The sequence below is a fragment of the Plecotus auritus genome, assembly GCF_963455305.1.
Source record: "Plecotus auritus genome assembly, chromosome: 15".
NCBI lineage: Eukaryota > Metazoa > Chordata > Mammalia > Chiroptera > Vespertilionidae > Plecotus > Plecotus auritus.
In genome coordinates this window covers 4,040,073-4,067,962 of record NC_137781.1, presented here as the reverse complement: position 1 = coordinate 4,067,962, position 27,890 = coordinate 4,040,073, and the positions used below count along the sequence as shown (strand labels likewise).

At 62.2% G+C, this 27,890-nt stretch overlaps 1 protein-coding gene across 1 annotated transcript; it reads left to right on the top strand.

The window, feature by feature from the left end:
* Positions 1-1,652: 1,652 nt before the first annotated feature.
* KLF13 (KLF transcription factor 13) lies at positions 1,653-26,941 on the top strand. The gene is made up of 2 exons (XM_080651606.1): positions 1,653-2,634; positions 26,090-26,941. Exons 1-2 carry the CDS (start codon positions 2,034-2,036, stop codon positions 26,377-26,379), a joined length of 891 nt encoding a protein of 296 aa, XP_080507732.1. The 5' UTR covers positions 1,653-2,033; the 3' UTR covers positions 26,380-26,941.
* The last annotated feature ends 949 nt before the right edge of the window (positions 26,942-27,890 follow it).

Below are 27,890 nucleotides of genomic sequence, written 5' to 3'. Positions count from 1 at the left end.
CATGAGAAAGAATGCACTGGAGGTACATGTTTTGAGACCCCGGGGGGGAATTAAACACACAGACACAGTTGACCCTTGCCCTGGCCGGTGTGGCTCAGTGGTTGAGCATCGACCTAGGAACCAGGAGGCCAGGGTTGGAATCCTGGTCAGGGCACAGACTCGGGTTGCGGGCTCGATCCCCAGTAGGGGGCGCGCAGGAGGCAGCCCATCCATGATTCTCTCTCATCATGGATGTTTCTCTCTCCCCCTCCTTCTCCCTTCCTCTCTGACATCAATAAAAATACATTAAAAAATAAAATAAAAGAAGAAGGACCCAGGGCTGCAGGGTCAGCGGCGAAGTTAGGCACCGGCCTCTCGGGTGTTGTTGGTCCAGGCCCGGGGGAGAATGGCGAGGGCGGAGGGCGGGCGAGCGCGGGCGCCTTGGAAAGTCATGGGCAAGTTGACGGGGCCCGGGAGTGGGTGGGTGGGTGGGGGGGGGGGGGCAGACGGAGAGCCGGGCGCAGCCGAGCCTTTCCTTGGGGAAGTTCGACAGCGGGTGGGTGGCGCGCAGTGGGCGGGGTCCCCGCAGCTGGCACCGTTTGGAGCCTCCCCGACCGACCGCGGTGGGAGAGGGGCGGCCTGGAGAAGTTGGCTGCAGGCCTGGGACTGGGAGGAGGGAGAAGGAGGAAGGGGCCCCGCGTTCCCCGAACAGCGCGCGACCGCCCGCCCCTGCACGTAGTTCACTCCCGCGAGCAAAGGGCGGCGGTGGGCGCGACCCCCCACGCGGCCGGGTGAACAGCCACAGCTCGGGGCCAGTCCGGCTCCGGCTGACCCAGCCTCAAGGGCAGCGCGGCCCCCACCAGGTCCCCGGCCGCCCGGGGCCAGTCGGGGAAGCTCCCGGTGCCTCTCGCGCTCGCGGGAGCGGCCCCGCCCCAACCGTTGCCCGGCTCCAGACCGGGACGCGACAAGGGCCCGAGCGTGGAGGGGACCATCGGCCTGAGTCTCCGGGCGCGGCCACCCAAGAGCCCTTCTGGGGTGGGTGCGGCGGGAGTGGTTCCGCCCCCAGGCGCGGCCGAGGGCCCCGCACCCAGCCCCGGCGGGCACGCCTCCTCGTGGTGCAAACCTCGCTCCGGAGGGGAAGGAGAAGCCGAGGCGCACCCACTCCGGCGCCCCTGGCGGGCGGGACTGGATGGACAAAGGGGCGCCCCCCCCTCCCCAGCGCTCGCCTCCACACCGGGGTTCCAGGCCGTGACAGTACAAAAGGTCTGGGAGGAAAATACCCCGCGGGGTCCCCGAGGCGGGGGAGGGCGGGCCCACCGCCTGCGGGTGACGTGCATCGGCGTGCCCGACTCCAAGCTCCAATGTGCGCCCCTCCTCCGGCTGGGCCCGGGGACACGCCCATGGTCGCGCGTCGGCCCCGAGGCGGGGTATAGGCTCCCCTAGCGGCCCGGATTGGTCGGGCCGTGGAGACCCAATGGGGACCGCCCCTAACCTTGGGCACGCCCCCTGTCCGGGCGCGGGGTGCGCGCTCCCGGATCCCCCGCCCCCCTCCGCGCGCGCAGCTCCCCGCGGCCGCCGCCGCCTGTAACCTGCGCCGCCAGGATGTGGCTGGGGGCTGACGTCGGGTCCAGATGTGGCCCCGGCCCCGCCCACCCCCGGGGGCCGGGCCGCCCACACCGAGCCGCGGCGCGCACGGCGGCGGTCCCGCCCGCCTGCCACAATGCGCGGCGAGGCTGCGGCCGCGACTTGGCGCCGTCGTCCCTAACGTCGCCGCTCGGCATCCTTAGGACAGGCCGCCCCTGACGCCGTACGAGGGGACCCCACTCTTTCTCGCCACCCCCACCCCTCCATGCGCTCACTCTCTGGGGCCCGGCCGGGCGGGCGCCTCACGGACGCGGAGTCGCGCGGGTGACGGCAGAGGCGGCTGGGAGCCCCAGCGCAGCCGGCGGAGAGGGCACGCCGCCCCCCGCCCCCCGCTCGCCCTCGCTCTCCGGAGGCTGTGGGTGCGGATGCGCCTCTGACGACTCGCAGCGACGAGCAGCGGAGCCCGCAGCATGGCAGCCGCCGCCTATGTCGACCACTTCGCCGCCGAGTGCCTCGTGTCCATGTCCAGCCGCGCGGTCGTGCACGGGCCGCGGGAGGGGCCGGAGCCGGACCCCGAGGGCGCGGCCGCCGCCGTCGCCGCCGCCACGCTGCCCCGCGTCGAGGAGCGCCGCGACGGCAAGGACAGCGCCTCTCTCTTCGTGGTGGCGCGCATCCTGGCGGACCTCAACCAGCAGGCGCCCGCGCCCGCCCTGACGGACCGCAGAGAGGGCGCCGGGGCCCGCAAGGCGCGGACCCCCTGCCGCCTGCCGCCGGCCTCGCCCCCGGCCCCCGAGCCCGCCTTCCCCGGCGGCGAAGGCGCGGCAGCCGCGCCCCTCAGCCCCGCGTGGAGCGAGCCCGAGCCCGAGCCGGAGCCCGAGGCGGGTTTGGAGCCCGAGCAGGAGTCGGGGCCCGCGGGGAGCGGCGAGCCCGGCCTCAGACAAAGGGGTCGGCGGGGCCGAAGTCGCGCCGACCTGGAGTCCCCGCAGAGAAAGCACAAGTGCCACTACGCGGGCTGCGAGAAAGTTTACGGGAAATCCTCGCACCTCAAGGCGCACCTGAGAACTCACACAGGTCAGTGGGGCGGCCCGGGCGCCCGGAGCGCGCGCGGACAGGGGCCCGTGCCAGGCGCCGGGCCACGCCCCCCGTTGCCGCCGGCCGGGCGCAAGGGCGCAATGGCCGGGCACGGTCGGGGCCTCGCCCCTTCCCCCACCACTCGGTCCTGCGGTCGGCTCCGCGCGCCCCGCGAGGCGTGTCCCAGCTCCCGGAGCCCGCACCCGCTTGGCGACCGCGCCCCCGCCGGACACGCCCCCTCCCCGGGCGCGCTCGGGCGGGGCCGCGGGGGCGGATGTCGTCATCCGAGTTGGGGGCGGGGACCCCGCCCTGACCCGGGGCCGGCGCGGGCAGGTGCGGGCGAGCTGGGTGGGGACCGCGGGGGGGGGGGGCAATCGGGGAGATGGGAGGCCGTGGCACCCGGGAGCCGCGAGGAAAGGGGGTGCCCTGGCTCCCGGTCCCTCCCTCGCCGCCCGGGCGCGCTCTCGGGAGGGGCGGGGCCGGGCGGGCGAGGCGAGGCGCGCGGCGGGCGAAGTTCACGCGGGGACAGGGCTCCCTCTAGCCACTCGGCACATTCTTTGCTCTCCTCTTCCTGTAATTTTTCCAGCGCTCTAAGGTTTAATTTGTCGAAACCAGAGCCTGCGGGGGGCGGTCCCCGTTCCCGGTCCGCGGCTCCGGGTGGGAGCCACGCCCATCCGGCCGGCGGGGGCACGCCCGACCCCAGGGGCTCCTCGGGGAGGCCACGCTTTCTCCAGAAAGGAGGGCCCAGCCCCGCTGCCCGCCCGTCGGTCTGCGCTGCCCACTCCGGGCCTTGCGCTCACTTTGCGCCGGACGGATGCGGGCGCTCGGCACCTGCACGGGGTGGGGGTGGGGTGGGGGTGGGCGTCCCGGGGTGGCAGCCTGGGGACCGGGGACCGCCCGCCGCCCGCTCTCCGATCCCAGGGGCCCTCCATCTGGGTATTGATGCATCGGAGGTCGGTTGTTTGTTTTTGTTTTTTTTTTTTGAAAACACAAAAAGTAGCAAAAAACCAACCAACAACAACAACAAAAAAACACGACCCCACATTTACATGGATGACAAGCTTCGTGTCCCAGTTTGGTGTACAGAACCGTATCTTTCCTCGGAGCTCATGGGAATCCTTCGCGGACACTTCGCTTCCTCCCTATTTGGGGCAAGTTCAGAACAAAACCGAAACACCCGTTATCTTTCTGCTGTTTTCTGCTTCCCAGCGGTTTAGCCTTCTCGCGTACAAAACAGCTCACCCGACGATTAAAATTCTGGTTTAAAAAATTGCGGCCGTGGTTGAGCGTCCAGACCTAGGAACCAGGAGGTCAGGGTTCGATTCCCCGGGTGGTGGGCTCGATCCCCCAGTGTGGGGGGGTGCAGGAGGCAGCCGATCCATGATTCTCTCTCCTCATGGATGTTCCTCTCTCTCTCTCCCTCCCTCTCTCTGAAATCAATAATAATAATAATAATAATAATAATAACATTTAAAAAAATTAAAATTGCGGCCTCCTCTCGGTTGCATTGGTTAACTGAGCGGGTCTGCAAGCGTCCAGGACCCGCGCATCTCAGAAGCACCTGGCCCCCCGCGTTTCCCGGCCAGGCATGTGGCCCTCCCCACCCCCCCCCCCCCAAAACCGCGTGGCCGTCCAGGGTGAAGGCGGGCCATCGAGGGTCCGAAGTAAGGGTGTGTGGACCCAGATGGGGCCTGGATTCCTGGAGGGAGGGTGTCGGTTTCGCTTGGGGACATGGTGGGCGTGGCGGCGAAGGCGGGGCCCAGCCAGGACCCTGGATACAGGGGCGAGGTCAGCGCTTGGGGCGTGGCTGGGGTTGGGGACCTCTTTGCGCGGGAGGAGCAGCGAGGCCCGCACTAGGCCGGGACTTTAAATGGTTGGAAAAAATGCTTTTGGGGCCGGTTTCCCTCTGGACTCCCATTGGGTGGCACCGGTGGCTGGCTGGGTTGGAGAATTGGGGAGGGGCTGGGTGAAGGGCGGGGCGCGCCGTCCTGGGTGGAGCTGGCCTGGCTGGGGGTGGGGAAGGCTTTAGTCTGGGGGTGACTTGGCACTTGGCTGGCTGCGGCCCGCCCCCCAATCATTGCCGGGGTCCAGACTTTGTGGGCCCTGAGCGGACCCCTTGGCTTAGAGGATTGGGGCAGGGCGCTGGGAGGCAGTCTTGTGGGGGGGGGGGGGGCACGCCTGGAACCCCAAAGCTGGCCAAAGAGGATGGAACCAGCCCTGCCTGAGGTGCGCTCCGTCTATGATGAGTGCGGGGAGCCGGCCCCACCCTCCAGGTGTGCACAAGCTCCCCAGGCCGCCTCCACGTCAGGGGCGCACAGTTCCAGGGGCGCACGGTTCCGCTGGGGCCCTTGGAACGCATACCTCCAGGTCCCCGGGTGCTGCTCTTCCGCCGAGCACTGCGGGTTTTTTGTTTTTTTAATTTTTAAAAATATATATCTTCACTGATTTCAGAGAGGAAAGGAGAGAGGGAGAGAGAGACAGAAACATCCGTGATGAGAGAGAATCATGGATCAGCTGCCTCTGGGGTCAAGCCCACCACCTGGGCATGTGCCCTGACCGGGAATGGAACCGTGACCTCCTGGTTCCTAGGTTGACGCTCAACCCCTGAGCCACACGGGCCCGGCTCCACTGAGTTTGAGAGAGAGTGGGAGGGAGAGAAAGAGAGAGAGAGAGAGAAACATTGATGTGAGAGAGGCACACGGATTGGTTGCCTTCGCACATGCCCGGACCAGGGCTGGGGATCGAGCCTGGCAACCGATGTCACAGGCCCTTGACCGGAATCGAACCCGGGACCCTTCAGTCCGCAGGCCCACGCTCTTTCCACTGAGCCAACCTTGCCAGGCCGAGTCATTGTTGATGTTATAACCAACGCCCGAGAAAACAAAACAAAGACACCAACGTCTTTGTAACGCAGGCGACTTCTTCTTCGGAGGGTGGGCACGGGGGGCCCAGGCCTGGGGTGGGCACGGGGGGCCCAGGCCTGGGGTGGGCACGGGGGGCCCAGGCCTGGGGTGTTGGCGAAGCGGGCCTTTGGAAGGTGTGTGAGGCCAGGAGCTGACTGTCACTGAGGCTGATGGGCTTGGGGGTGAACATTCCAAGACATTCAGAGTAGGAAAGGCCTGGGCCCCGGCAGGCCAGACCCTCCCCGCAACCCCCAGCTCCCACATCTTGCATCTGGAGATTCCTGATGTTGTCCGAAATGGAGGGGCTTGGTGGGCCCCCCGAGAATGGCCACTCCATCCCTCCTGTCTGCCTATACGTGTCTGCCTATCTGTGCCCACAAAGCATTGCTCTCAGAATGAATTCTGTGACCTATTTCCCCTCCATCACCAGGAGTTACATGTGTACTTGGAGAGAGAGAGAGAGAGAGACCCCAAATTCTACTATAAAATAGCAACAGTCCTGCCTGGTCAGTGTGGCTCAGTGATTGAGCATCAACCTATGAACCAGGAGGTCACGGTTTGATTCCCGGACAGGGCACATGCCCGGGTTGCGGGCTCCATCCCCAGTAGGGGGCCTGCAGGAGGCAGCCGATCCATGATTCTCATCATTGATGTTTCTGTGTCTCTCCCTTTCTCTTCCTCTCTCTCCCTCTCTCTCGCTCTCTCTTCCTGTCTCTGAAATCAATAAAAATATTTTTTAAAAAACCCAAAAACATCTCCTTGCCCGCTGCCCATCTCAGCAGCTCTGGGGGTCTGGCCTCCTGCAGACCCCGAGGGACCGTCCGTCCGTGTCACCTGCCCCGTTGGGGGTGAGGGTGGGAAGCCGTCAGATTGCATTCTCTCAGCCATTTCCTGTTAGCATTTGGGCGGGGTTAGTCTGAAGCTGCTTGTTCCCCGCTGAACAGGGGTTCCATCCTGAGTGAGACAGGGGATGAGGGGGGATCTGGCTGTCCCCCGAGGCCCGCTGCTGGCAGGACCCCCTCACAGGTGCCCAGGGTGCAGCGGGCCTCGGAGAAGCAGGCAGCCCGAGAGTGCAGGGTGAGCGGCCGGGTTCTCTCTCCCCCTCCCCCCCCCACACACTGCCCAGGGCTGCCCGTGCAGCCGGTTGTGAAACTTCAAACAAATGCAGAAGTGTGCAGGCAGAGCGTGCGAGCCTGCCCCTCCCCCTCGGACCCGTGCAGCCCTTCTCCAGGCCCTCCCAAGGCTTTGCACGCGTGTGCCAGACGTGTGTATGACCCTCGTCAGCGCGGGTCTGTCCTGGGTGGCGTTTGCCTCGTGAGGCGTCTCCATCCTTTTTGCCTGCCACATGGCGCTCCGAGGCCCTGTGCACGCAGCCTCCGGGCTGTGGAGGGCACAGCCAGCCACCTTGATTTTCTCGTTTGTGAATCCTCCCCGGAGGATGTTGTCCCATTGACCTTTAGGGAGAGTGGAAGGGACAGGGAGAGAGAGAGAAACATCGATGTGAGAGAGACACACCGATGGGTTGCCTCCTGCACGCGCCCAGACCAGGGCCCCGGGCCTGGGAGGAGCCTGCCATCAAGGTACGTGACCTTGACCGGCATCGAACCCGGGACCCTTCGGTCCGCAGGCTGATGCTCTAAACCACTGAACCAAACGGTGCAGGGCTCAGTAAAAACATATTAAAAAATAACTAAAATAAAAGATAAGCCGAAACCGGTGTGGCTCAGTGGCTAGAGCGTCAGCCTGCGGACTGAAAGGTCCCAGGTTCGATTCCGGTCAAGGGCATGTACCTTGGTTGCGAGCACATCCCCAGTGGGAGGTGTGCAGGAGGCAGCTGATGGATGTTTCTCTCTCATCGATGTTTCTAACTCTCTCTCCCTCTCCCTTCCTCTCTGTAAAAAATCAATAAAATATATTTAAAAAAATAAATAAATAAAAGATAAAAAGACACATTACGTTTTTTTTTAAATATATATATATTATTATTTTTTTTTTTACAGAGAAGAAGGGAGAGGGAGAGAGAGTTAGAAACATCGATGAGAGAGAAACATCGATCAGCTGCCTCCTGCACACCCCCCACTGGGGATGTGCCCGCAACCAAGGTCCATGCCCTTGACCGGAATCGAACCCGGGACCCTTCCGTCCGCAGGCCGATGCTCTATCCACTGAGCCAAACCAGTCAGGGCTTTTTTTAAAAAAATACATGTTCTTGGTCTCCACCCCCCACCCCCCGCCCCTGCTGAGGTTCCCGCAGCTGCATCACTGCCTCCCCCTCTTGTTTTGACTTCGCCCAGTTCCCATCCGCACGTGTAAGCACCTCACCCTGAGAACATAGGAAACCCCACCGACAGCAGCTGCCCCTTCCGCGGCCTCCTGCCCTGCTCTCCCGCTGGCTCTTCCTGGCTCCCCCTGGGCCCCGCCCGGGTGAGTGTTCAGCCCCTGCAGCAGCGGGGGACGGTCGCCCACCCCACCCACCCACCCACCGTGGCGGGCACGGCTGGCACTGGGCGGGGCCTGCTGAGGTGTTCTTTGCACCCCCCCCTCCTCCCCGCAGCGGCGGAAAGAGGCCTCGGGGCCCGGGTGAGCATCTGTTTGCAGCAGGGATCTCTGAAGTGTCAGGCCACAGCGGAGGTGTGCCTGTTTGTGTTCGTAAGAAGGCGGTTAAAAATAGGGTGTTTTTTTTTTTAATCTTTTATTTTAATTATTTTTTTTTTAATTGAGGCCTGGCTGGTGGATGGAGTGTCAGCCCGTGGACGGAAGGGCCCCGGGTTCGATTCCGGTCAAGGGCACGTACCTCGGTGGCAGGCTCCTCCCCGGCCCGGGCCCTGGTCGGGGGCTGGTGCAGGAGGCAACCCATTCACGATGTGTCTCTCTCCCGTCGATGTTTCTCTCTGTGTCTCCCTCTCTCTCTTCCACTCTCCCTGAACATCAGTGGGACAATATCCTCGGGTGAGAATGAAATAAAATAAAAAATACAGAAGTGACATTGGCACCCCATGGCCCGCCCACCGCAGGGCCAGGCATAGGGTGCCGGGTCTGCCCGTTGCTGGGTCACGTGGCTAAGGTGGTGCCTGTCAGGCGCGTCCGCTGTGAAGGAACGCTCTCCCCTGGACGATGGTTAATGAGTAACTCGTGGGGCGACAGTCTGAGACGGTGGCTTTGGAGGCCCTGGGTGCCTGCCGGGACGGCGGGGCGGGGGGGCAGCCAGGTACGGGCTGGGCAGGTGTGGTGTCTGTTCTCGCAGACGTGCAACTTCCGTCTCGCCCACCGCGTGGATTTCTGCTTCCTCTTCTGTCTTCATCGAAAGGTTTTCCGGGGTCCTGCTGGCGGAAATCTTTTTTTAAATTAAAAAAACATTGTTGCCGCCGAAACTGGTGTGGCTCAGTGGATAGAGCGTCGGCCTGCGGACTGAAGGGTCCCGGGTTCGATTCCGGTCAAGGGCATGTAACTTGGTTGCGGGCACATCCCCAGTGGGAGGTGTGCAGGAGGCAGCTGATCGATGTTTCTCTCCCATCGATAAATAAAATAAAATAAAAATAAAATAAAATAAAAAACATTGTTGCCATTTATTTATTACTTTTTTAAATATATTTTTATTGATTCCAGACAGGATGGGAGAGGGAAGAGAGAAACATCGATGAGGAGAGAGAATCACGGATCGGCTGCCTCCTGCACGCCCCCTACTAGGGATGGAACCCGCAACCCGGGCATGTGCCCTTGACCGGGAATCGAACCCTGACCTCCTGGTTCCTAGGTCGATGCTCAACCTCGGAGCCATGACACTGGCACGTAGTGTGCGACAAAAATTCTCACCCCACCCCAAGGCTCTGCCATGGGGCTTTCCTGGCGTGCACGTGCATGCACACACATGCATGCACACATGTGCACACGGGCACACACATACGTGTGGCACCTTGCTCACTGTTGTGGCTGAACTGAGCGCCCGAGCCTGGAATCTTACCCATGTGGACTCTGATGGCTGGGTGAATTGTTCAGTTTAGATCTTAGGGACCACCTCCCCCTATCTCCGCGCCCCCCTTTTCCCCCCCCCCACTTCCCCCTCCAGCCATTATGGATCTGCTGTGTGTGTCACTTGTGTTTCTGGGAGGCACGGAGCTCCCTAGCCGGACACTAAAGAGGCTGGTCCCCTGCTCGCCACCCCGCTGGATCCTGCCAGGGCCCCCCAGCACAGGTGTGTCCCCCACTCGCCCCCAACCCGGGCTGGAGCGTCTTCCTCGCTAACTGTGCGTGATGAGGGGCGACCTTGACCCTCCTCGTTCACCAACATCACACACGAGCAGGACGGAGGGCACACACGGGGGGGGGGGGGCGGGGGCGGTTCATTGGGGGGCATGTCTGGGGGGGGGGCTCGGTGTATGGATCGTCACACAGAAACACACGCTAACCGGGAACCTGGCCGCCCTCTCTGGCCCTGGGCCAGGCTGTCCCAAGGTGACCTGTTTGCAAAAGCGCCGAGGCCCGCCGCCTCTGATGAAATGTGCCCGTGCACTGCCCCCTGGGCGTGGCCTGCCCGCCTGGTGGGCGGGGGGGGGGGGGAGGCCGTGGTTTCCCAGCACGGGGCGGGTGCGCGAGGGCTTGGCCCTTGGATCCCGGGGTGCACCATGCATGAGCTTTGCAAGAAATGGCACCTGGTTCTATACTTCACCGCACCCTGGACCAGGGGTGGGCAAACTTTTTGACTCGAGGGCCACCATGGGTTCTTAAACTGGACCGGAGGGCCGGAACAAAAGCATGGATGGAGTGTTTGTGTGAACTAATATACATTCAAAGTAAAGGAGCGGAGGGGAGAGCAAGAGAACCGGATAGAACAGCCAGATCCGGCCCGCGGGCCGTAGTTTGCCCACGGCTGCCCTGGACACACCTTCTCCCAGCCTGTGGCTCGTCTCTCCCTCTCTTTGATTGTCTGCCTGCTCACTAAGAAAACACACACGCAACAACACAATGCTCAGAGAACTGGGTTTAGGCGCAGGGGTCCTCAAACTACGGCCCGCGGGCCACAGGCGGCCCGCCGAGGACATTGATCCGGCCCGCCGGGGGCCGCTGCCTGTCCTGCTTAGCAGCCGACGCGTCCCGGGCCCGCAGTGCGCATAGGAATTTGTTCATCGTTTTTTTTTTTTTTTTAAAACTATAGTCCAGCCCTCCAACGGTCTGAGGGACAGAGAACTGGCCCCCTGTTTAAAAAGTCTGAGGACCCCTGGTAAAGCGTTGGCCATGGACAGAAAGGATCCGGGTTCGATTTCGGTCAGGGGCATGTACTGGGGTTGCAGGCTAGATCTCCAGTCCTGGTCGGGGAGGCAGGCCATTGACCCGTGTCTCTCTCTCTCTCTCTCTCTCTCTCTCTCTCTCTCTCTCTCTCTCTCTCTCCCTCCCTCCCTCCCTCCCTCCCTTCCACTCTCTCTGAAACAATCAATGGGAAAATACCCTCTGGTGAGGATTCACAACAAAAAAAGATCGGGTTTAGGCCCAGAGGTAGAAGCTCCAGCTAATGGCTGCTTGACCTACAGGGTGTTGCAAGGAAGTTAAGTGTTGGGAAAGCGAGAGGAAACCCCAAAGGCGCCTGGAACCTCAGAACCCCGCCCTTTTTGGAGGTGGGGGGGAGGAAGGGGGGGAGGGAGGGAGGGAGGGAGGGGCAGAGGGCCCCGGGCCAGGGTGTGTCTTTGGCGTGGAGGGATGTTTTGCCTGGCTCTTGACGGACAAGTTGCTCCAGACCCGGTCTGGGATCAGGGGGAGGGTCTTTGGGTCTGGGATCAGGGGGAGGGTCTTTGGAGCTGTGGGTTGGCACCGTGGCTGCACCCCGGGCGTCTCAGCAGAAACAAACCCCCACACACGTTCCCCGGAAGGAGGGGTGATCTATGGGAACGAGTTAGAGAGCTACCACTCGTATTTCTCGCAAATCGGAGGGACCCGTGATGGGCGGTGTGGGTGCTGAGCGGGCTCTGGGTGGTCTCGCCTTATGGTCTGGCTGACGGCTACCCTGACTCCCTGCCCGTCGCCCTCAAGCCTCCCCGGGTCCTCACCCGCCGGGCATGCTGGCATCGTCTCGTGTTCTTTTTCAAAAATAGATCTTTATTTGTTAAATTATTATTTTTGTTAATCCGCACCGAGGATATTTTTCCATTGATTTCTAAAAATATATATATTTTATTGATTTTGTACAGAGAGGAAGGGAGAAGGAGAGAGAGTTAGAAACATCGATGAGAGAGAAACATCCATCAGCTGCCTCCTGCACACCTCCCACCTGGGGATGTGCCCGCCACCAAGGTCCATGCCCCTGACCGGAATCGAACCCGGGACCCTTCCGTCCGCAGGCCGACGCTCTATCCACGGAGCCACACAGGCCAGGGCTTAAATATATTTGTATTGATTTCAGAGAGGAAGGGAGAGGTAGAGAGAGAGAGACACATCCGTGATGAGAGAGAAGCATGGATGGGCTGCCTCCTGCACGCCCCGCACTGGGGATCGAGCCCGCAACCCCGGGCCTGTGCCCTGACCTCCTGGTTCCTAGGTCGACGCTCAACCAGCTGAGCCACGCCAGCCTGGCATTGTCTTGTTTTCTTAAAAACGACTTTGTCGCGTGGCCTTAGGCACGGGGGTCCTCTGGGTGTTCATTGCAGAGTGGCACCGCGTGTCCTGTATGAGGGTGCGTGTGTGTGTGTGTGTGTGTGTGTGTGCGCGCGTGTGCACGTGCAGGTGCTTAGCCTCCCGCCAGAGCTCAGGACAATCGCTCGCTGGACGGCAGCCAGGCCCCAGGCATCGGGCCAGGTGGCTCCGGGCTGCGGACATGGTTTCTGTGGGACCCCCCCCCCCGTGGGGGCCGATGACAGAGGAAGGGGCCCTGTGTGCCCTGCCGTGAGGGCCAGGCTGGCCTTCAGGGCGGAGCGGGGACCCTGGGCAGAGCTGGAGAGGGCACAGGCCCGGTCCCCAGGGGGGCAGGCCTGATCCTCCTGCCCTGGACCCCCGCCAGCAGCCGGCAGCCTGGTGTGGGATGGCCCTGGCTGGGGGCCAGGCCAGGCTGGGCTTTTGTCTGTGGGGCGGAGGGCTCAGCCCCATGCACCCTCCTCCTCCTTCCTGCCCCTCCTCCCCTCCCCTCTCTCTTCCTCTCCCTCCTCCCTCCCCTCCTCTTTCTCCTCCTCCCTCCTCCTCTTCCTCCTCCTCTCCCCTCCTCTTCTTCCTCTTCCTCCCCCCACTTCCTTCTACCCCGGCCCTTGCACTGGGGGCTGTGGGATCTAAGCATGTTTTTTTGTGTTTTTTTTAAAAGCATGTTTTTAAAAGCAAGCATGTATTAACCCGAGCACAAACGTTCTTAGGCTGAGCTGCCCTCTCTGGCTCACGGGAAAGTCCGCAAAAAGGGGGCCTTAGAGACAGGTTGGGGGGGTTGGCGGGAGACGAGCTGTCGCTGCCCACTGCTCCCCTGGTTACACGTCTCAGGGGTCCCCTAGAGGTTAGGGGATGCGTGCCTGTGGGGGAAGGAGGGGAGCAGGGAAGACGGGGACCCCAGGCCCAGCGGGGCGTGGGGACGGGAATGGCTCAGCATGCTCCCTGGAGGGGGGAGTGCCTCTAAGCTAGTTTTGTTTTGTTTTGTTTTTTTCCAACCAGTGGCGGGGGCAGAGGGTGGGTGAGGACCCCCCTCTTTGTGCTACAGCCCGGGCTCAGCCTGGGAGACCCTGGCGGCCTTCCCTGGGGGTGGGGGTGGGGCCTTCCCTGGGGGTGGGGGTGGGGCGTGCCTGGTGGCGGTTCCCGGTAGGTCTGCCTCCTCCTCCCACTAAGCAAACCCGAGGTAAACATTGGGTCACCATGGCAACTGGGGGGGGGCGGGCTGGGCTCAACATGCTTGCGGCTGGCGTTCTCACCGCTCAGGTTCCAGGATGGGGTCCTGTTGTCTTTTTCTTCCTTTTTTTAGAGAGAGCGGAAGGGAGGGAGGGAGGGAGAGAGAGAGAGAGCGAGAGGAACATGGATGGGGGAGAGACACATTGATGGGTTGCCTCCTGCACAGGTCCCGGCTGGAACTGGGATCGAACCTGCAACCCAGGCACGTGCCCTTGACCGGGAATCGAACCCTCAACCCTTCGGTGCTCGGCCGACATTGCAACCACTGAGCCACACCAGCCAGGGCTCTTATTTTCTTTTAAAAGTGGGGTGTGTGTTGAGGGGGGGGGGAGAGAGAAACATCCAGGATGAGAGAGAATCATGGATCGGCTGCCTCCTGCACGCCCCGCACTGGGGTTCGAGCCCACAACCTGGGCATGTGCCCTGGCCGGGAATCGAACCCTGACCTCGAATCGAACCCTGACCTCCTGGTTCCTAGGTGGATGCTCAGCCACTGAGCCAGGCCGCCGGGCAAGGACTGCTTTTTTGAAGCAGGTGCAGGCTCATGGACCCCACCCTCCTACCCCCCACGCCCTCCCACCCCCCCACGCTCTCCCAGAGCCGCCCTTTGGCTCCCGCGTGGGGTGACGTCCGGGCAGTGTGGCTCCCAGCGGTGTCCCAGCCTCTGCTCCCCAAGTTGAGTCTGTGGGGTGGAGAGAGGCCCATCTAGGGATGCGCGGAGGATGCATACAGTGCGCATGCGTCCCTAGAGCGCGTCCCGTTGCTATGGAGACCCACGGCCCGCCGCTGTGTTCAGCGGGTCTCAGGTGAGCCTCCTTGGTTACCAGGGACCAGAGCGTTACCCCTGGCCCCGCTGTAAGGAGCAGCAGCCGCTGAACCGGAACCTGGGGTGAAAGATGAGGTGCCTGGTCCCCAGGATGGGCCACGTTCCTGAGGGGGGGGGCGGGGGGTGAGGTCCCCCCCACCCCTCCCCCCCGTTTCCACCTTCTGTGCAGGAGGCAGCTGATCCATGATTCTCATCCGTGATGTGTCTGTCTCTCTCCCTCTCCCTTCCTCTCTGAGATCAATTAAAAATACATTTTAAAATAAATATCTTTAAAGCATTCATATATGCCGAAGCCGGTGTGGCTCAGTGGATAGAGCGTCGGCCTGCGGACGGAAGGGTCCCGGGTTCTATTCCGGCCAAGGGCATGGACCTTGGTTGCAGGCACATCCCCAGTAGGAGGTGTGCAAGAGGCAACTGATCGATGTTTCTCTCTCATCAATGTTTCTGACTATCCCTCTTCCTTCCTCTCTGTAAAAAATCAATAAAATATATAAAAAAAAATAAAAATAAAAATACATTTTAAAATAAATATCTTTAAAGCATTCATATATGCCGAAGCCGGTGTGGCTCAGTGGATAGAGCGTCGGCCTGCGGACGGAAGGGTCCCGGGTTCGATTCCGGTCAAGGTCATGTACCTTGGTTGCGGGCACATCCCCAGTGGGAGGTGTGCAGGAGGCGGCTGATCGATGTTTCTCTCTCATCGATGTTTCTAGCTCTCTATCCCTCTCCCTTCCTCTCTGTAAAATATCAATAAAACATATAAAAAAAAATAAAGCATTCATATATGATTCCCTCTCATCATTGATATTTCTATGGGGTGGAGCCTGCAACCCCGGCTTGTGCCCTGACCGGGAATCCAACCGGTGACCTCCCAGTTCATGGGTCGGTCAGTGCTCAACCGCTGAGCCACACCGTGGGGCTGGGTGCATTTTTGTCACAGTGTGTTTGGTGAGACAGGGCCAGACTCCATAAATTCTTCTTCTGCACAAATGGCCGGCTCGGTGGGGTGTCTTTGGCCCGTGGGGGGTGCTCCCTGCTCTGGCCCGAATGTCTGCGTCCCCCCAGATTCATGCGCTGAAATCCTCGGACGCCTGATGGGATTGTTGGGGTGGGGGTGGGGGGCGGCCTCTGGGAGGTGACTCGGTGACCGGCCCTCCCATGGGGTCAGTGTCCTTCTAGAGGTTCCGGAGCCCCTCTCCCTCCCCTCCCGGTGAGGACGACGATAGGGCGCTGGCCAGGAGCCAGGCACAGGGCCCGCAGCAGCACCCAAGGGCGCTGGCGCCTTAATCTTGGATTTTCCGTCCCCCGGAGCCAGGCAAGACACACGCCTGCTCCTTGTGAGATAGGCGGCGGGTGGACGCCTGGGACAGCCTGGAGGGGCCCCCACATCTCTCAGGGCAGACACCCCAACGCGTCCCAGCTATCTGGGCTTGGCGTCTGCCTGTCTGGTGCCCGTGCCACGAATTGCCTGTCCGCCCAGCCCACCGGGAATCGAACCGCGACCTCCTGGTTCGTGGGGTGGACGCTCAGCCGCTGAGCCACACCAGCCGGATGAGACTACCGGGTGCCCTGGCTGAGTGGCCCTTGCCTCTTGGGGTGGCCTGCTCTCGCCCCCCTGCCCTGAGCCCAGCCCACGGCTGGGATGGGGGTACGGGGGTGCCACTCCCTCCTCCTCCTCCTGGGACTTGCTTAGAGGGCGATGGGGGTGGGGGGTGGGGGGGGCGCAGATCTGGGCCTCGCGACCAGCGTGTGCCCCGCAGCTCCGTCTCGGCTCCCACAGGCCCTGCAGCGCCCACCCGGGATCCTGCTGTCGGCACCTCTTCCTCCTCCGTTCCCACCTGAGCCCCGTGTCCCTGAGCGCCACGCGCCCCCAGTGCCCAGGGTGGCGGGTCAGCAGCCAGGCCTCTGAAGTCAGGGAGGTGCAGCCTGGAATAGGGGCGTGGGTGGGACAGCGGGGAGGACAGGGACACCGGGGGGGGGGGGGGGGGAGGCCCGCACGGGAGGGGCCCGGGGTGGGACACTCAGGTCCCCTGCCCGCTGGCCCTCATGGGGTCAGGTCTGTGGCATGGCCGAGTGCAGGAGGTAGGAGTGTTTTCAGGTTCGAGAAACTAGGTTCTGCCCCGGCCGCGTGGCTCAGTGGCTGAGTGTCGGCCTGCCGACTGGAGGGTCCCGGGTTCGATTCCTGGTCAAGGGCACGACGTGCTGGGCTGCGGGCTCAGTCCCCAGTACGGGTGCCTCTGGGAGGCAAGGGATCGATGTTTCTCTCCCTCTCCCTTCCAATCTGTCTAAAAATCAATGGGGGGAAAAATAAAATAAAATGCAAGGACCATAAAAAAAAAAAAAAAAAAAGAGCCCTGGCTGGTGTGGTTCAGTGGATAGAGCATCGGCCTGCAGACTGGAGGGTCCCGGGTTCGATTCCCGGTCAGGGCACCTGCCCGGGTTGTGGGCTCGATCCCCAGTGTGGGGCGTGCAGGAGGCAGCCGATCCATGACTCTCTCTCTCATCATGGATGTTTCTCTCCTTCTCCCTCTCCCTCTCCCTTCCTCTCTGAAATCAATAAAAATAGATTAAAAAAGAAAGAAAGAATCCCAAGACGACTGGCAGCTACTCGGAGGCCTTCAGGGAGGGCGGGCCCCGGGCCCCGGGGGCGAGGAGGAGTCTGGCCTGGTCCCAGGGGCCCTGGTGCTGGCCTCCCAGCCACGCCTTGCTGTGGTCGGGGCTCTGGGAGAGGAGGGGAGGGGCTGCAGAGGGGCGTACAGGGAGCCGGCTCAGGATGGCCGAGTGGCCCTCATGTCACCGGCCCTGATCTGCCACTTAAGGCCCTTTGACGGGGTTCGAAGGCAAGTGCCACCCTGGCTGGTGTTGCTCATTGGTTGAGCGTTCCGGTTCGGTTCCCGGTCAGGGCCCCGGCCCGGCTGGCGGGCTCGATCCCCAGTGTTCCAGGGTGCAGGCAGCAGCCGGTCCATGATTCTCTCTCCTCGTCGATGTTTCTCTCTCTGTCTCTCTCTCTCCCCTTCTCTCTCTAAAAATCAATAGAAATATTTTTAAAAAGGCAAGTCCCTTCTTCCTCTCTCTCTCTCTCTCTCTCTCTCTCTCTCTCTCTCTCAACGTCGGTAAAAATAGTAAAAGACAAAGAAAGGCATACGCCACCCGAGCAGGGCACGGGGCCTGTCGTCCTGGTCACCGAGGATGCCAGGCGGGGACCTGGGGAGCCCTCTGTAACCCCCCCTTCCCCCCCACCTTCGCCGGGAGACAGCAGGCGGCCCTGGGGGCGGGAGCGGGGCCTGGGAGGGTCCTGGGCTGGCGAAGGCCCTGCCATCTGGCCTGGCCCCGCGGTCCGGTCCCGTGTTGGTCCGCATCCAGATCTGTTTTCATTTTCAATTCCCTTTCTCGCTCGCACCACCCTGGGACCGGGCCCGCAGCAGAAAACAAACGCTATCCTCGGCTGACCTCCCTCCCCGCCACCGATTCCCTGGCCTCGATTGTTTGCCTTTGGCTAATTTTAGCCCCCATCATTTCCACCCTGACCCTCCCCCCAAAGGGAGGCACACGCAGACCCAGAATAGCTACCGGGAAGGGGCCCCGAGTTCCCACACGGATCTGGCTGCAGCTGGGCCTGCGGGGAACCGGTGGGGAGGGGAGGGGAGGGGGGCAGGCGGGGATCCCCGCCCCCCCAGCCCCGTCTCCTTGGGGTCCCTGGGCCTGCAGGGTGCTCACGTGCAGAAGAGAAAGGAGACTTCTTAGCGTCTGTTTCTCTTTTGCAACAGAAGCCGGGGGGCTTCTGGGAATAACAACACCCCCCCCACCCCACCCCCTACTCCCTCCCCCCAGCCTCAGCCGGGCCTGGCTCACATCCCCATGGGAATGGGGAACTCCCCAGGGCTCCCAGGCTCCGGACCGAGTGGACGTGCGTCGTCCGGGGTCAGACGTGGCACTTGGCTGCAGGGAGGCCCCAGGAGATGAGGGTCCAGGCCCGTCCAGGCCCCACCCAACCCAGGGCGCTCTGCTGTCCTGGGGCGGGTCCGGGGCCTGGCGTGGAAGTCCCCACACCGTGTCCCGTGATCCCGAAGTATCTCATCGCCCCACGTGGGAAAAAAGTGTTAGCTTTGCTCTAGCCGGTGCGGCTCAGTGGATAGAGCGTCGGCCTGCGGACTGAAGGGTCCCGGGTTCGATTCCGGTCAAGGGCGCGTACCTCGGCGGCAGGCTCCTCCCTGGCCCAGACCCTGGTCAGGGCGCGAGTCGGAAGCAACCCGTCGATGTGTTTCTCTCACATCGATGTTTCTCTCTGTCTCTCCGTCTCTCTCTCCCACTCCCTCTGAAAATCAATGGAAAAATACCCTCGGAGGAGGATTAACCATCACCACAAAATACTAATAATTTTTTGATTTTGAGAGAGAGATCAATGTGTTGTTCCCCGTATTCATGCATTCATTGGTTGATTCTTTTTTTTTTTAAATATATTTTGTTGATTTTTTTTACTGAGAGGAAGGGAGAGGGAGAGAGAGTTAGAAACATCGATGAGAGAGAAACATTGATCAGCTGCCTTCTGCACACCCCCCACCGGGGATGCGCCCGCAACCAAGGCACATGCCCTTGACTGGAATCGAACCCGGGACCCTTCAGTCCGCAGGCCGACGCTCTATCCACTGAGCCACACCGGTGAGGGCTCATTGGTTGATTCTCGTAGGTGCCCTGACAGGGGATCGGACCCAAAAACCTTGACGAAGGGGGAGGATACTCCAATCCACTGAGCTACCCGGCCAGGGCCAGCGCCCACCTTTTTAAAATGTGTTTTTATTGATTTCAGAGAGAGAGGGAGGGAGAGAGGGAGAGAGAGAATCACGGATCGGCTGCCTCCTGCACGCCCCCCGACCGGGTGGGGATCGAGCCCACAACCCGGGCCTGTGCCCCGACCCAAAATCGAACCATGGCCCCCCGGTTCCTGGATCGACACTCAACCACCGAGCCACACCAGCTGCTCAATGAAAAATAGATTTTTTTTTTAAAAAAACAACCCCTTTGCGGTCCAGCACTCCCTGGTCCCCCACCGTGAATGCTGAGGACAGGACCGCTGGGCTGTGCAGTCTCGGGTGTGTGCGCGCGTGTGTGTGTGTGTGTGTGTGTGTGTGTGTGTGTGTGTGTGTGTTGAACGTTCTCATAAACCACTGGCCGGCTGGTGTGGTTTGATTCCCGGCCAGGGCACATGCTTGGGTTGCAGGCCCGATCCCCAGTGCGGGGGCGTGCGGGAGGCAGCCGACCCATGGATCGATCGATGTGTCTCTCTCACATCCATGTTTCTCTCTGTCTCTCCCTCTCCCGCCCAAGTTCTCTCAAAAAATCATTGGAAAAATACTCTCGGGTGAGGATTAAAGAGAAAACCAAGTGAGAAAAGGGACCTTGGGAACGGGAAATTTCCAGTGAGTTTTGTTAACCCCTAGCAAAAGGGGAGGGGGGGAGGTGGGGGGGGGCGGGGGGGCGGGGACACCTTTATGTAATTCCCGGCACATGGTCCTCTGACCCCTCCCGGCACGTGCAGCCACGCGTGTGGATTGTGCTGCTTTGTCGCCGGAGGTCAGAGGTTATGGGTTCTAGGGCGGCGAGCCCAGTTTATGAGCTGGGGGTTGGGATACGCAGTGGCTATTTTATAATAGAACTAGGGGCCTGGTGCATGAAATTCGTGCAAGGAGGGGGGGTGGTCCCTCAGCCCGGCCTGCACCCTCTCGCAATCTGGGACCCCTCATCAGGGGATGTCCGACTGCCGGTTTAGGCCCGATCCTGCAGGCCTCCTAATCAATCGCTCCCTGCCTGCCTACCTGATCACCCCTAACCACTGTCCTGCCTACCTGATCACCCCTAACCCCTCTGCCTGCCTACCTGATCGCCCCTAACCCCTCTGCCTGCCTACCTGATCACCCCTAACCACTGTCCTGCCTACCTGATCACCCCTAACCACTTGCCTGCCTACCTGATCGCCCCTAACCCCTCTGCCTGCCTGCCTGCCTGATCGCCCCCTAACTGCCTCTGCCTGCCTGCCTGATCACCCCCTAACTGCCTCTGCCTTGGCCCCCACTGCCGCGGCTTCACCTGGAAGGATGTCGGAAGGTCGTTCGGCTGTCCGGTCTAATTTGCATATTACGCCTTTATTATTATAAATCCCACAACCTGTATATTGATCTGTCCATCCATCCACTCTGGCCAGGCTCTGCATGCGGTTTTTTTAAACAAAATAGTTTTCCCAGCCCGGCCCGTGTGTGGCTCCGTGCTTGAGCCTCAACCTAGGAACCAGGAGGTCCCGGGTTCGATTCCCCATCGAGGGCACATGCCTGGGTTGCAGGCTCGATCCCCAGTAGGGGGCGTGCAGGAGGCGGCTGATCCATGATTCTCTCTCAGCCTGGATGTTTCTTCTCTCTCTCTCCCCCGCCTCCTCCCTCTCTGAAATCAACAAAAATATATTAAAAAAAAAATAAAAAATAATTAAAAAAAAAAATCCACCGCAGGAATGAGGCTGTTTTTCCGCATTGATTTTTTTAGAGGGATGGAAGGGAGGGGGGAGAGGGAGAGAGAAGCGTCCTCATGAGAGAGAGAGAGACACCGATTGGCTGCCTCCCATGGGGGGGCGGGTGGGGGCTGGGAATCGAACCTGCAACCCAGGCGCACACACCACGTGGAAAGCTGCACACCTGTGGAGCTGGCGTCGGCAGGTGCCCTGGCCCAGCTGGGTGCCCGCTGGCGAGACCCACCCAGGAGGCAGAGGAGCGGGGACAGGAGGAGGGAACATGGACTGGGGGAGGGGCGGGGAGAGACACACAGGAAGCAGAAGTAGGACAGATGGTTGCTCAAGCTCTGCGGAGAGGCGGGGGCGGGGGGCGGGGGGGGGCCCTCCCTGGGTTGCCCGGAGCACCCGGCTGCCCTGGGGTGCCCCGTGCCAGGTGGCAGCAGGCGGGGAATCCGTGTGCCCAGCGCTGCGCCCTCTCCCGGGGGCCGACCTCGCAGAGTGAGGTTTCTTCGGGGGAGGGGATGGTGTGGGTGCCCCCAGGTGGGCTTCTCTGAGTCTCTGAGGGCCCCCCCCACCCCACCCCCCGCAAACCCCTCCCCGTGGCCACCCCAGCCGACAGCTGGGCGGATGGGCAGACTCCCTCACTCACCTGGGAGGAGCGGCCTGCAGCCAGCACCTGGCTGCCCCCCTCCCCCCCCGCCCCCCCACCTCCCAGGCTGGCTCTCCGCAGACAGACAGACAGGCAGGCAGACAGTCATGTGAGGGTGGACAGAGCCACTTTGACGACGACAGGAGCCTGGGACCCAGCAGGCTGAAGGGCCTGCAAGGCCGTAATTACCACCCTGGCTGCTGTGTACATTCTTCCCTGTTAAGTCTTTTAAGTGGCCAAGTGCCCCTCCCGCTAAACGCCGTGCAGGGTGACGGGGGGGGGGGGGGGGGGGGGGGGGGCCTCCAGCCCTGGCGTGCTGCCCCGGGTGGGACGGGACTCCTAGGAGGGTGGCTTTGGGCTTGGCTGCTATTTGCGAATGTCTCCTACTCTAAGGAACACCCCCCCGCCCCCCGCCTCGCAGGCCCACCCCCCCCTTTCTGAGGAGAAGGTCATGTAAGGGGAGCCGTGGGTGGGGCCTGGTAAGCCAGCAGGTGGCTTCCGTGGGCCTGGCTGGGAGCCTGGCTGGTCCCCTATACTGTCTGCTTTGAAACTTGCTTTATTGGGGGGGGTGGCGGGGTCTCACGGTGCAACAGACAAATCTCATAGCATAGAGCCCCACCCCTATCTGCTCCTGTGGACCAAGGTCACCCCGATCCACGGAATAAGTAAAATTAAGCTTGCGTTACTTGTGGGGAGCATTTCCTAGTGTGCTAGGGATGTTTTTATGACATTTTACTTTTCTAAAATATCGTTTTTATTGATTTCAGAGAGGAAGGGAGAGGGGAGAGATAGAAATGTCAGTGATGAGAGAGAATCCTGGATCGGCTGTCTCCTGCAGGCCCCACACTGGGGATGGAGCCCCCAACCTGGGCATGTGCCCTTGACCGGGAATCGAACCGTGACCTCCTGGTTCCTAGGTGGACACTCAACCCCTGAGCCACACCGGCTGGGCAACCAGGGAGGTTTTTAGTGACGGCTGGAGCCTGGAGCGGCCAGATGGCCTCCTAGTTGAGGCATAGGGGAGTCCCACCCCAGCAGCGGGCAGGCCTTCCGCAGAGCCCCACGCCGTGGTGGGCACTGGGCCTGGGTTTCCCTGGAGGCTGGCAGGTGACCGGCCCCAGCGGTTGGCCATCTGCCCGGCGGCCGCCCCGGAGCCGGAGGGTGAGCTGAGCGGGGCTCCCCGGAGGGAAGCTCAGGGCAGTCCTGAGCTTGGGAGATGGACACAGCCCCGTGCCAGTACCCGTGCCAGCAGTGCCAGCCGCCACCGATCCGAGCTGGCCTATGGGTGGACGGCGGCCCCCTGCCTGGGGGTGCGTGGCCGGGGCCTGGCGCTGGGGCCTGGGAGCTCAGGGGAAGCTGTTTCTCGTTGGAGGCCTCGCCCTGTGCGTCCCTCTGACTCAGAGCGGCCCTGCCCCTCCCGTCACCGCCCCCCCCACACACACACACACCGATTCCCTCTGCTCCCTGAGGTCTGGTCATGTGATCCCGGGCACCCCTGTGAATGAAGATCCATTTGCTCTTCTCTGGGGGAGGGGGTGGGAGGCTGGGCCGGGCAGGTGCTCTCTGCCCCCCACACCCCCCCTCCCCCAGCAGCAGCAGCAGCAGCGGGTCTGGCCCTGCAGAGGCACAGAAGCATCAGCTCAGAGGGAAGGCGGGGGAGGGCGGGTGGGTGGGAAGAGATCAACCACAGACCGCGTATGTGTCTATGCATCACCCATGGACACAGACTCGAGGGGGGGGGGTAGGGCCTGGGCTGGGGGCGGGGGCGGGCTGGAGGGGGTCCAGGGGGGAAAAAAAGGGGGACCTCTGTAGTCCTTTCAACTATAAAGAATTCACAAAATATGTCACAGAAATAAAATACATTTAAAAAGGCCCCCACCAGTGCGCGCAAGGGGCGGTTCCGTAGGTGCAGGAGGGGCCACTGTCCCGTGGGGGCTGCTGGGTGGGCGAGGCTGCCTGGAGGGATTGACACAGGCCCTTTACTTTTTATGTGATTTTTATTTTTTAAAAATATGTTTGTATTGATTTCAGAAAGAGAGAGAGAGAGAGAGAGAGAGAGAGAAACATCCATGATGAATCACGGATCGGCTGCCTCCTGCGCGCCCCCTCCTGGGGATCGAGCCCACAACCCCAGGCCTGGGCCCTGACCGGGAATGGAACCGGGACCTCCTGGTTCCTGGATCGTTGCGGGGGGCGCGGGAAGCGGGGAGCAAGCAGGCTCTTTACCAGGGGGTGAGGGCGGGGGGTGCGGAGCGGGAGGGGGGCCTCCCCTGGGCCAAGGCTGAGCTGGGGGTGGAGCTGGAGCTGCGCGCAGGTGCAGCTGTGGGCGAGGCCGGGGCGGGCGGGGCCTGGGTGGGGCTGAGGGCCCCCAGAAGAGGGAAGGGAAGGGGAGGGGGACCCCGCGCGCCCCGCCCCGCCCCGCCTTCGGGCTCCCGGGAGGGAACGCGCCGTCCCGCCCGGGCCTGCGCTGGGCCAGCGAGCGCTCGGGACGCCCTGTTCCCTGATAAGATGAGGCAATCGCTCTGCAGCCGCCTCGCCGGGCGCCAGGGACATTGCTGCAACCCCGCCCCGCGCTGGGGCCCGCCGCCACCGAGTCCCCCGGCTCCCCGTCTCTGCCCGCCCCCCTCGCCTCCCCAACACCCCAGTCCTGTTCCCAGGGCCCCGCAGGTCCCCGCCCTGCACCCACCAGTCACCCGCCTGCGCAACTGCTTGCACACACCTGCTGGGTCCTCCACCCCCAGCGCGCGCTTGGCCCCTGGGTTCCCAAACCCCCCCGCCACACCCACCCACAGGGACCCCCGCCCTGCCCCAGCTTCCTGCACCCCTCCCTGTGCACCCAGCGCCCCACAAGACAGGAACTCAGCCCCCTTCCTCTCTCCCCCTGGCCCCCTGACACATGCCCCCCCTCACCACCCTGTCCCACAACGTCCTCCCCCAAACAGCCCTCCTCCTGGAGGTGGGGCAGCCAGAGGGAGTCGGGGGGTACCCCAGGCTGGGTTCTGGGATCTGGGAGAGTGACTTCTTTTCTTTTCTTAAAATATATTTTTGTCGGTTTCAGAGAGGAAGAGAGAAGGAGAGAGGGAGAAACATCCATGAGGAGAGAGAATCATGGATCGGCTGCCTCCTGCACGCCCCACACTGGGGATGGAGCCCACAACCCCGGGATGGAGCCCATAACCCCGGGCCGTGTGCCCTGACCAGGGAATCAAACCTCAACCTCCTGGTTCCTAGGTCGACGCTCAACCGCTGAGCCACACCAGCCGGTCTCTCCTCCCTTTCCCCCCCCCATCCTCTGACTCGCTGCCGCCGGTGACCTGTGGCACCCCCAGGATCAATGCCCCGTGCCTCTGAAGGTGTAGTTCCTATTGTTTGCCGTCATCACCTTGTTTTAAAAATTGATGGTTTGCTTTCTTGTTTGATTCCACGCCCCTCCTCCTCCCCCACGCCTACCCTTCCCCCCCAAAAAAACATTAAGCTCCACGAGGACAGGAAATACAGCCACACGCAGCCCTGGACGCCAACCTTCCCAGGGTGAGAGAGCTCTGACTTGGACATGTTTTCCAGAGCTATTTCTCCCCCCGCCCCCCCATACACACACACCTCCTGGGGCTATTTCCTGGAGCATATCCAGGTTTTCATGGAACTTTTGTGGGGGGCAAAGGCCACTCTCCATGTCTAGACGCTGTCGCGGGTCATGCGGGTTTCCTCATTGTCTGGTCTCCCGATTGCTTTGGTGGAAGCGTTTGGTCGGAAGTGTCCCCGAGGAGGCTAAGGGGGTGACCGCCGCCGACATTGTCTTCTGTTTGCTGGCTTCGCTCTTCTTCAGCCGGGGTGGCCGGTGGCGGCTCTGGCGCTTCCCTCTCACGCCACGGGCTCCAGGCCGGCACCTTTGGGTGTCTGTTCATATTGACGTTTGATGGGGTTCTTTGTGGCGGGGGGGAATGGTGGCATGGATTTTCCTGGGCTGGGCACAGCAGGTGGGCCAGCTTCAAGGACCGGAGTGGATGGTCAACCTAGGAACCAGGAGGTCACGGTTGGATTCCTGGTCAGGGCACCTGCCCGGGATGTGGGCTCCACCCTAGGGTGGGGGGTGTGCAGGAGGCAGCCGCTCCATGATTCTCTCTCCTTATGGATGTTTCTCTCTCTCCCCCTCTCCCTTCCTCTCTCTAAAATCAATAAAATAGCCCTGACCGGTGTGGCTCAGTGGATAGTGCGTCGGCCTGCGGACGGAAGGGTCCCGGGTTCGATTCCGGTCAAGGGCATGGACCTTGGTTGCCGGCACATCCCCAGGTGGGGGTGTGCAGGAGGCAGCTGATGGATGTTTCTCTCTCATCGATGTTTCTAGCTCTCTCTCCCTCTCCCTTCCTCTCTGTAAAAAAATCAATAAAATATATTTTAAAAAAATAAAATCAATAAAATATATTTTAAAAAAGAATAAATCAGTAGAAGAAACATCCATGATGAGAGAGAATCCTGGAGCGGCTGCCTCCTGCACGCCCCCTTGTGGTAGGGGATCTAGCGCGCAACCCCGGATCGGGGAATCGAACCCGGGACCCTTCAGTGCGCAGGCCGAGGCTCTACCCGGTGCGTAGCTCTGGGGCCTTGGTGGGCCCCGCCGTGGGCCCTGGGCGCGGGGGGGGGGGGGAAGGGGCGGGGAGGGCGACGTTGGGGTGGCTACGCCCGGTGCGCCCCGACCGACTGACCCACACTGTGCCGTGTCCCCCTCCCCGCAGGTGAGAGGCCCTTCGCCTGCAGCTGGCCCGACTGCAGCAAGAAGTTCGCGCGCTCCGACGAGCTGGCGCGCCACTACCGCACGCACACGGGCGAGAAGAAGTTCCGCTGCCCCATCTGCGACAAGCGCTTCATGCGCAGCGACCACCTCACCAAGCACGCGCGCCGCCACGCCAACTTCCACCCGGGGCTGCTGCCGCGCCGCGGCGGGGGCTCGCGCACCGGCTCGCTCAGCGACTACAGCCGCTCCGACGCCAGCAGCCCGCCCGTCAGCCCGGCCAGCTCGCCCTGAGCCCAGCGCCCCGCCTGCGAGGAACCCCCAAACTGCAGCACAGACCCTCCCCGAACCCTGCGCGCCACCGCCCGCCGCGCGCGCCACTCCCCTGTGTGTGTGTGTGCGCGCGCGTGCGCGCGCGCGAGTGTACGCAGAGGTCCCCCTGTCTCTCTCTCTCCCCCCACCTTCCTCCCCACGACAGCCATGAGCAGACGGATGTTCCTCCTTCCTGTGATCCTCGTCTTTCTCTTTTGTCATCTGGAAAAAAAAAAAAAGAAGAAGAAAAGCCAGCAGAGACCCAAGGGCCCCAGGTTCGAGTCCTGGTCAAGGGCACGTACCTCGTTTGCAGGTCGGATCCCTGGCCCTGGTGGGTGGGAGCACGTGAGGGAGGCAGCCCATCGATGTGTCTCTCTCTGTGTCTCCCTCCCTCCCTTCCGCTGTCTCCATGGAAAAATCCCCTGGGGCGGGATTCATTAGAGAGAGAGAGAGAGAGAGAGAGAGACATGGATGCAGGCCACCACCCCTTTTTTCCCCCTCCCCCAATCTTCTTCACCTCAGGTGTCAAACTCGATTTGTAAGGAAAAAAAAAAAGTTTTTTTAAAAAAAACAAAACACCCCCCACCGATTGCACAAGGGACAGACCCACGGAGGGGAGTCAGCGGTGTGGACACCCCTTTCTCAGGGATGGACGTGTTCCGTGAGGTCAGGGAGGCCCCCCTTCCTGCCGCCTTACTCTGGACAGAGATTTGCACTCGAGTTTTCCCGCTGGGGACACGGCCGAGAAGGTGGCGATCAGCGGCCGGCAGGTGGCCGAGCCTGGGACCCCTTCTGGCTCCCGCCACCCAAGCCTCCAGCCTGGGCCCCAGCGGCCGGCCGGGCTCAGGACGTAGACGGCTCTGAGCGATGCCTTAAGCCGAGCCGGGCAAAGGGGCAAAGGAGGAGCCCTCTCCCCACCCCCACCCCCACCCCCCGCTCCACCCCAGGGGACGGTCTCCCTGTTCCTGCCTCTGGGACCCCCTTTCTGGCTTCTCCGTGGGGCCCTGGATCGGAGGGACAAGTGCTGGAGACACGGCACCATGGACGTCTAATGATACAGTCCGGGCCCCGACCAGGGATGCTCGCTACTCAGCGTCCCTGTGGAAGGCACCGGGGACCGTTCCGGATCAGATCACGTCCTCCGTCGTCTGAGGAGATGTCCCTGAGTGTCCACGGTGCCTCCGTTCCCTGTCCTCCCCACCGGCCCGCCCTCTGCTCCAGGGACGCCTCTGTTGGAACCGGTGCGTGGAGTGGTCCGGCCGTCTGCCCCGAGGCTCCGTCTGTGTGGCCACGCTCCGTACCCAGCAGGCAGGACACGGGGCCGTGGTGACTTGGCATTTCCGGGCGTCATGGGACAGACATGCCGCCCGGGACCCTGCGTTCTGCTTCCTCACGGCGGGGACGGCAGATGGCAAGTTGCCGAACGCTTTGCGCGCGTACTCAGCCGCCTGGACCCCTCCTGTCCCTCTGCTTGTCCTGAGCGAGCCGCTGGC

Bases quoted from the DNA above. Each gene is read 5' to 3' on its own strand.
- KLF13 (XM_080651606.1), top strand. From the start codon at position 2,034: ATGGCAGCCGCCGCCTATGTCGACCACTTCGCCGCCGAGTGCCTCGTG. The intron at 2,635-26,089 runs GTCAGTGGGGCG...CCCTCCCCGCAG, and splicing joins GCACCTGAGAACTCACACAG to GTGAGAGGCCCTTCGCCTGC.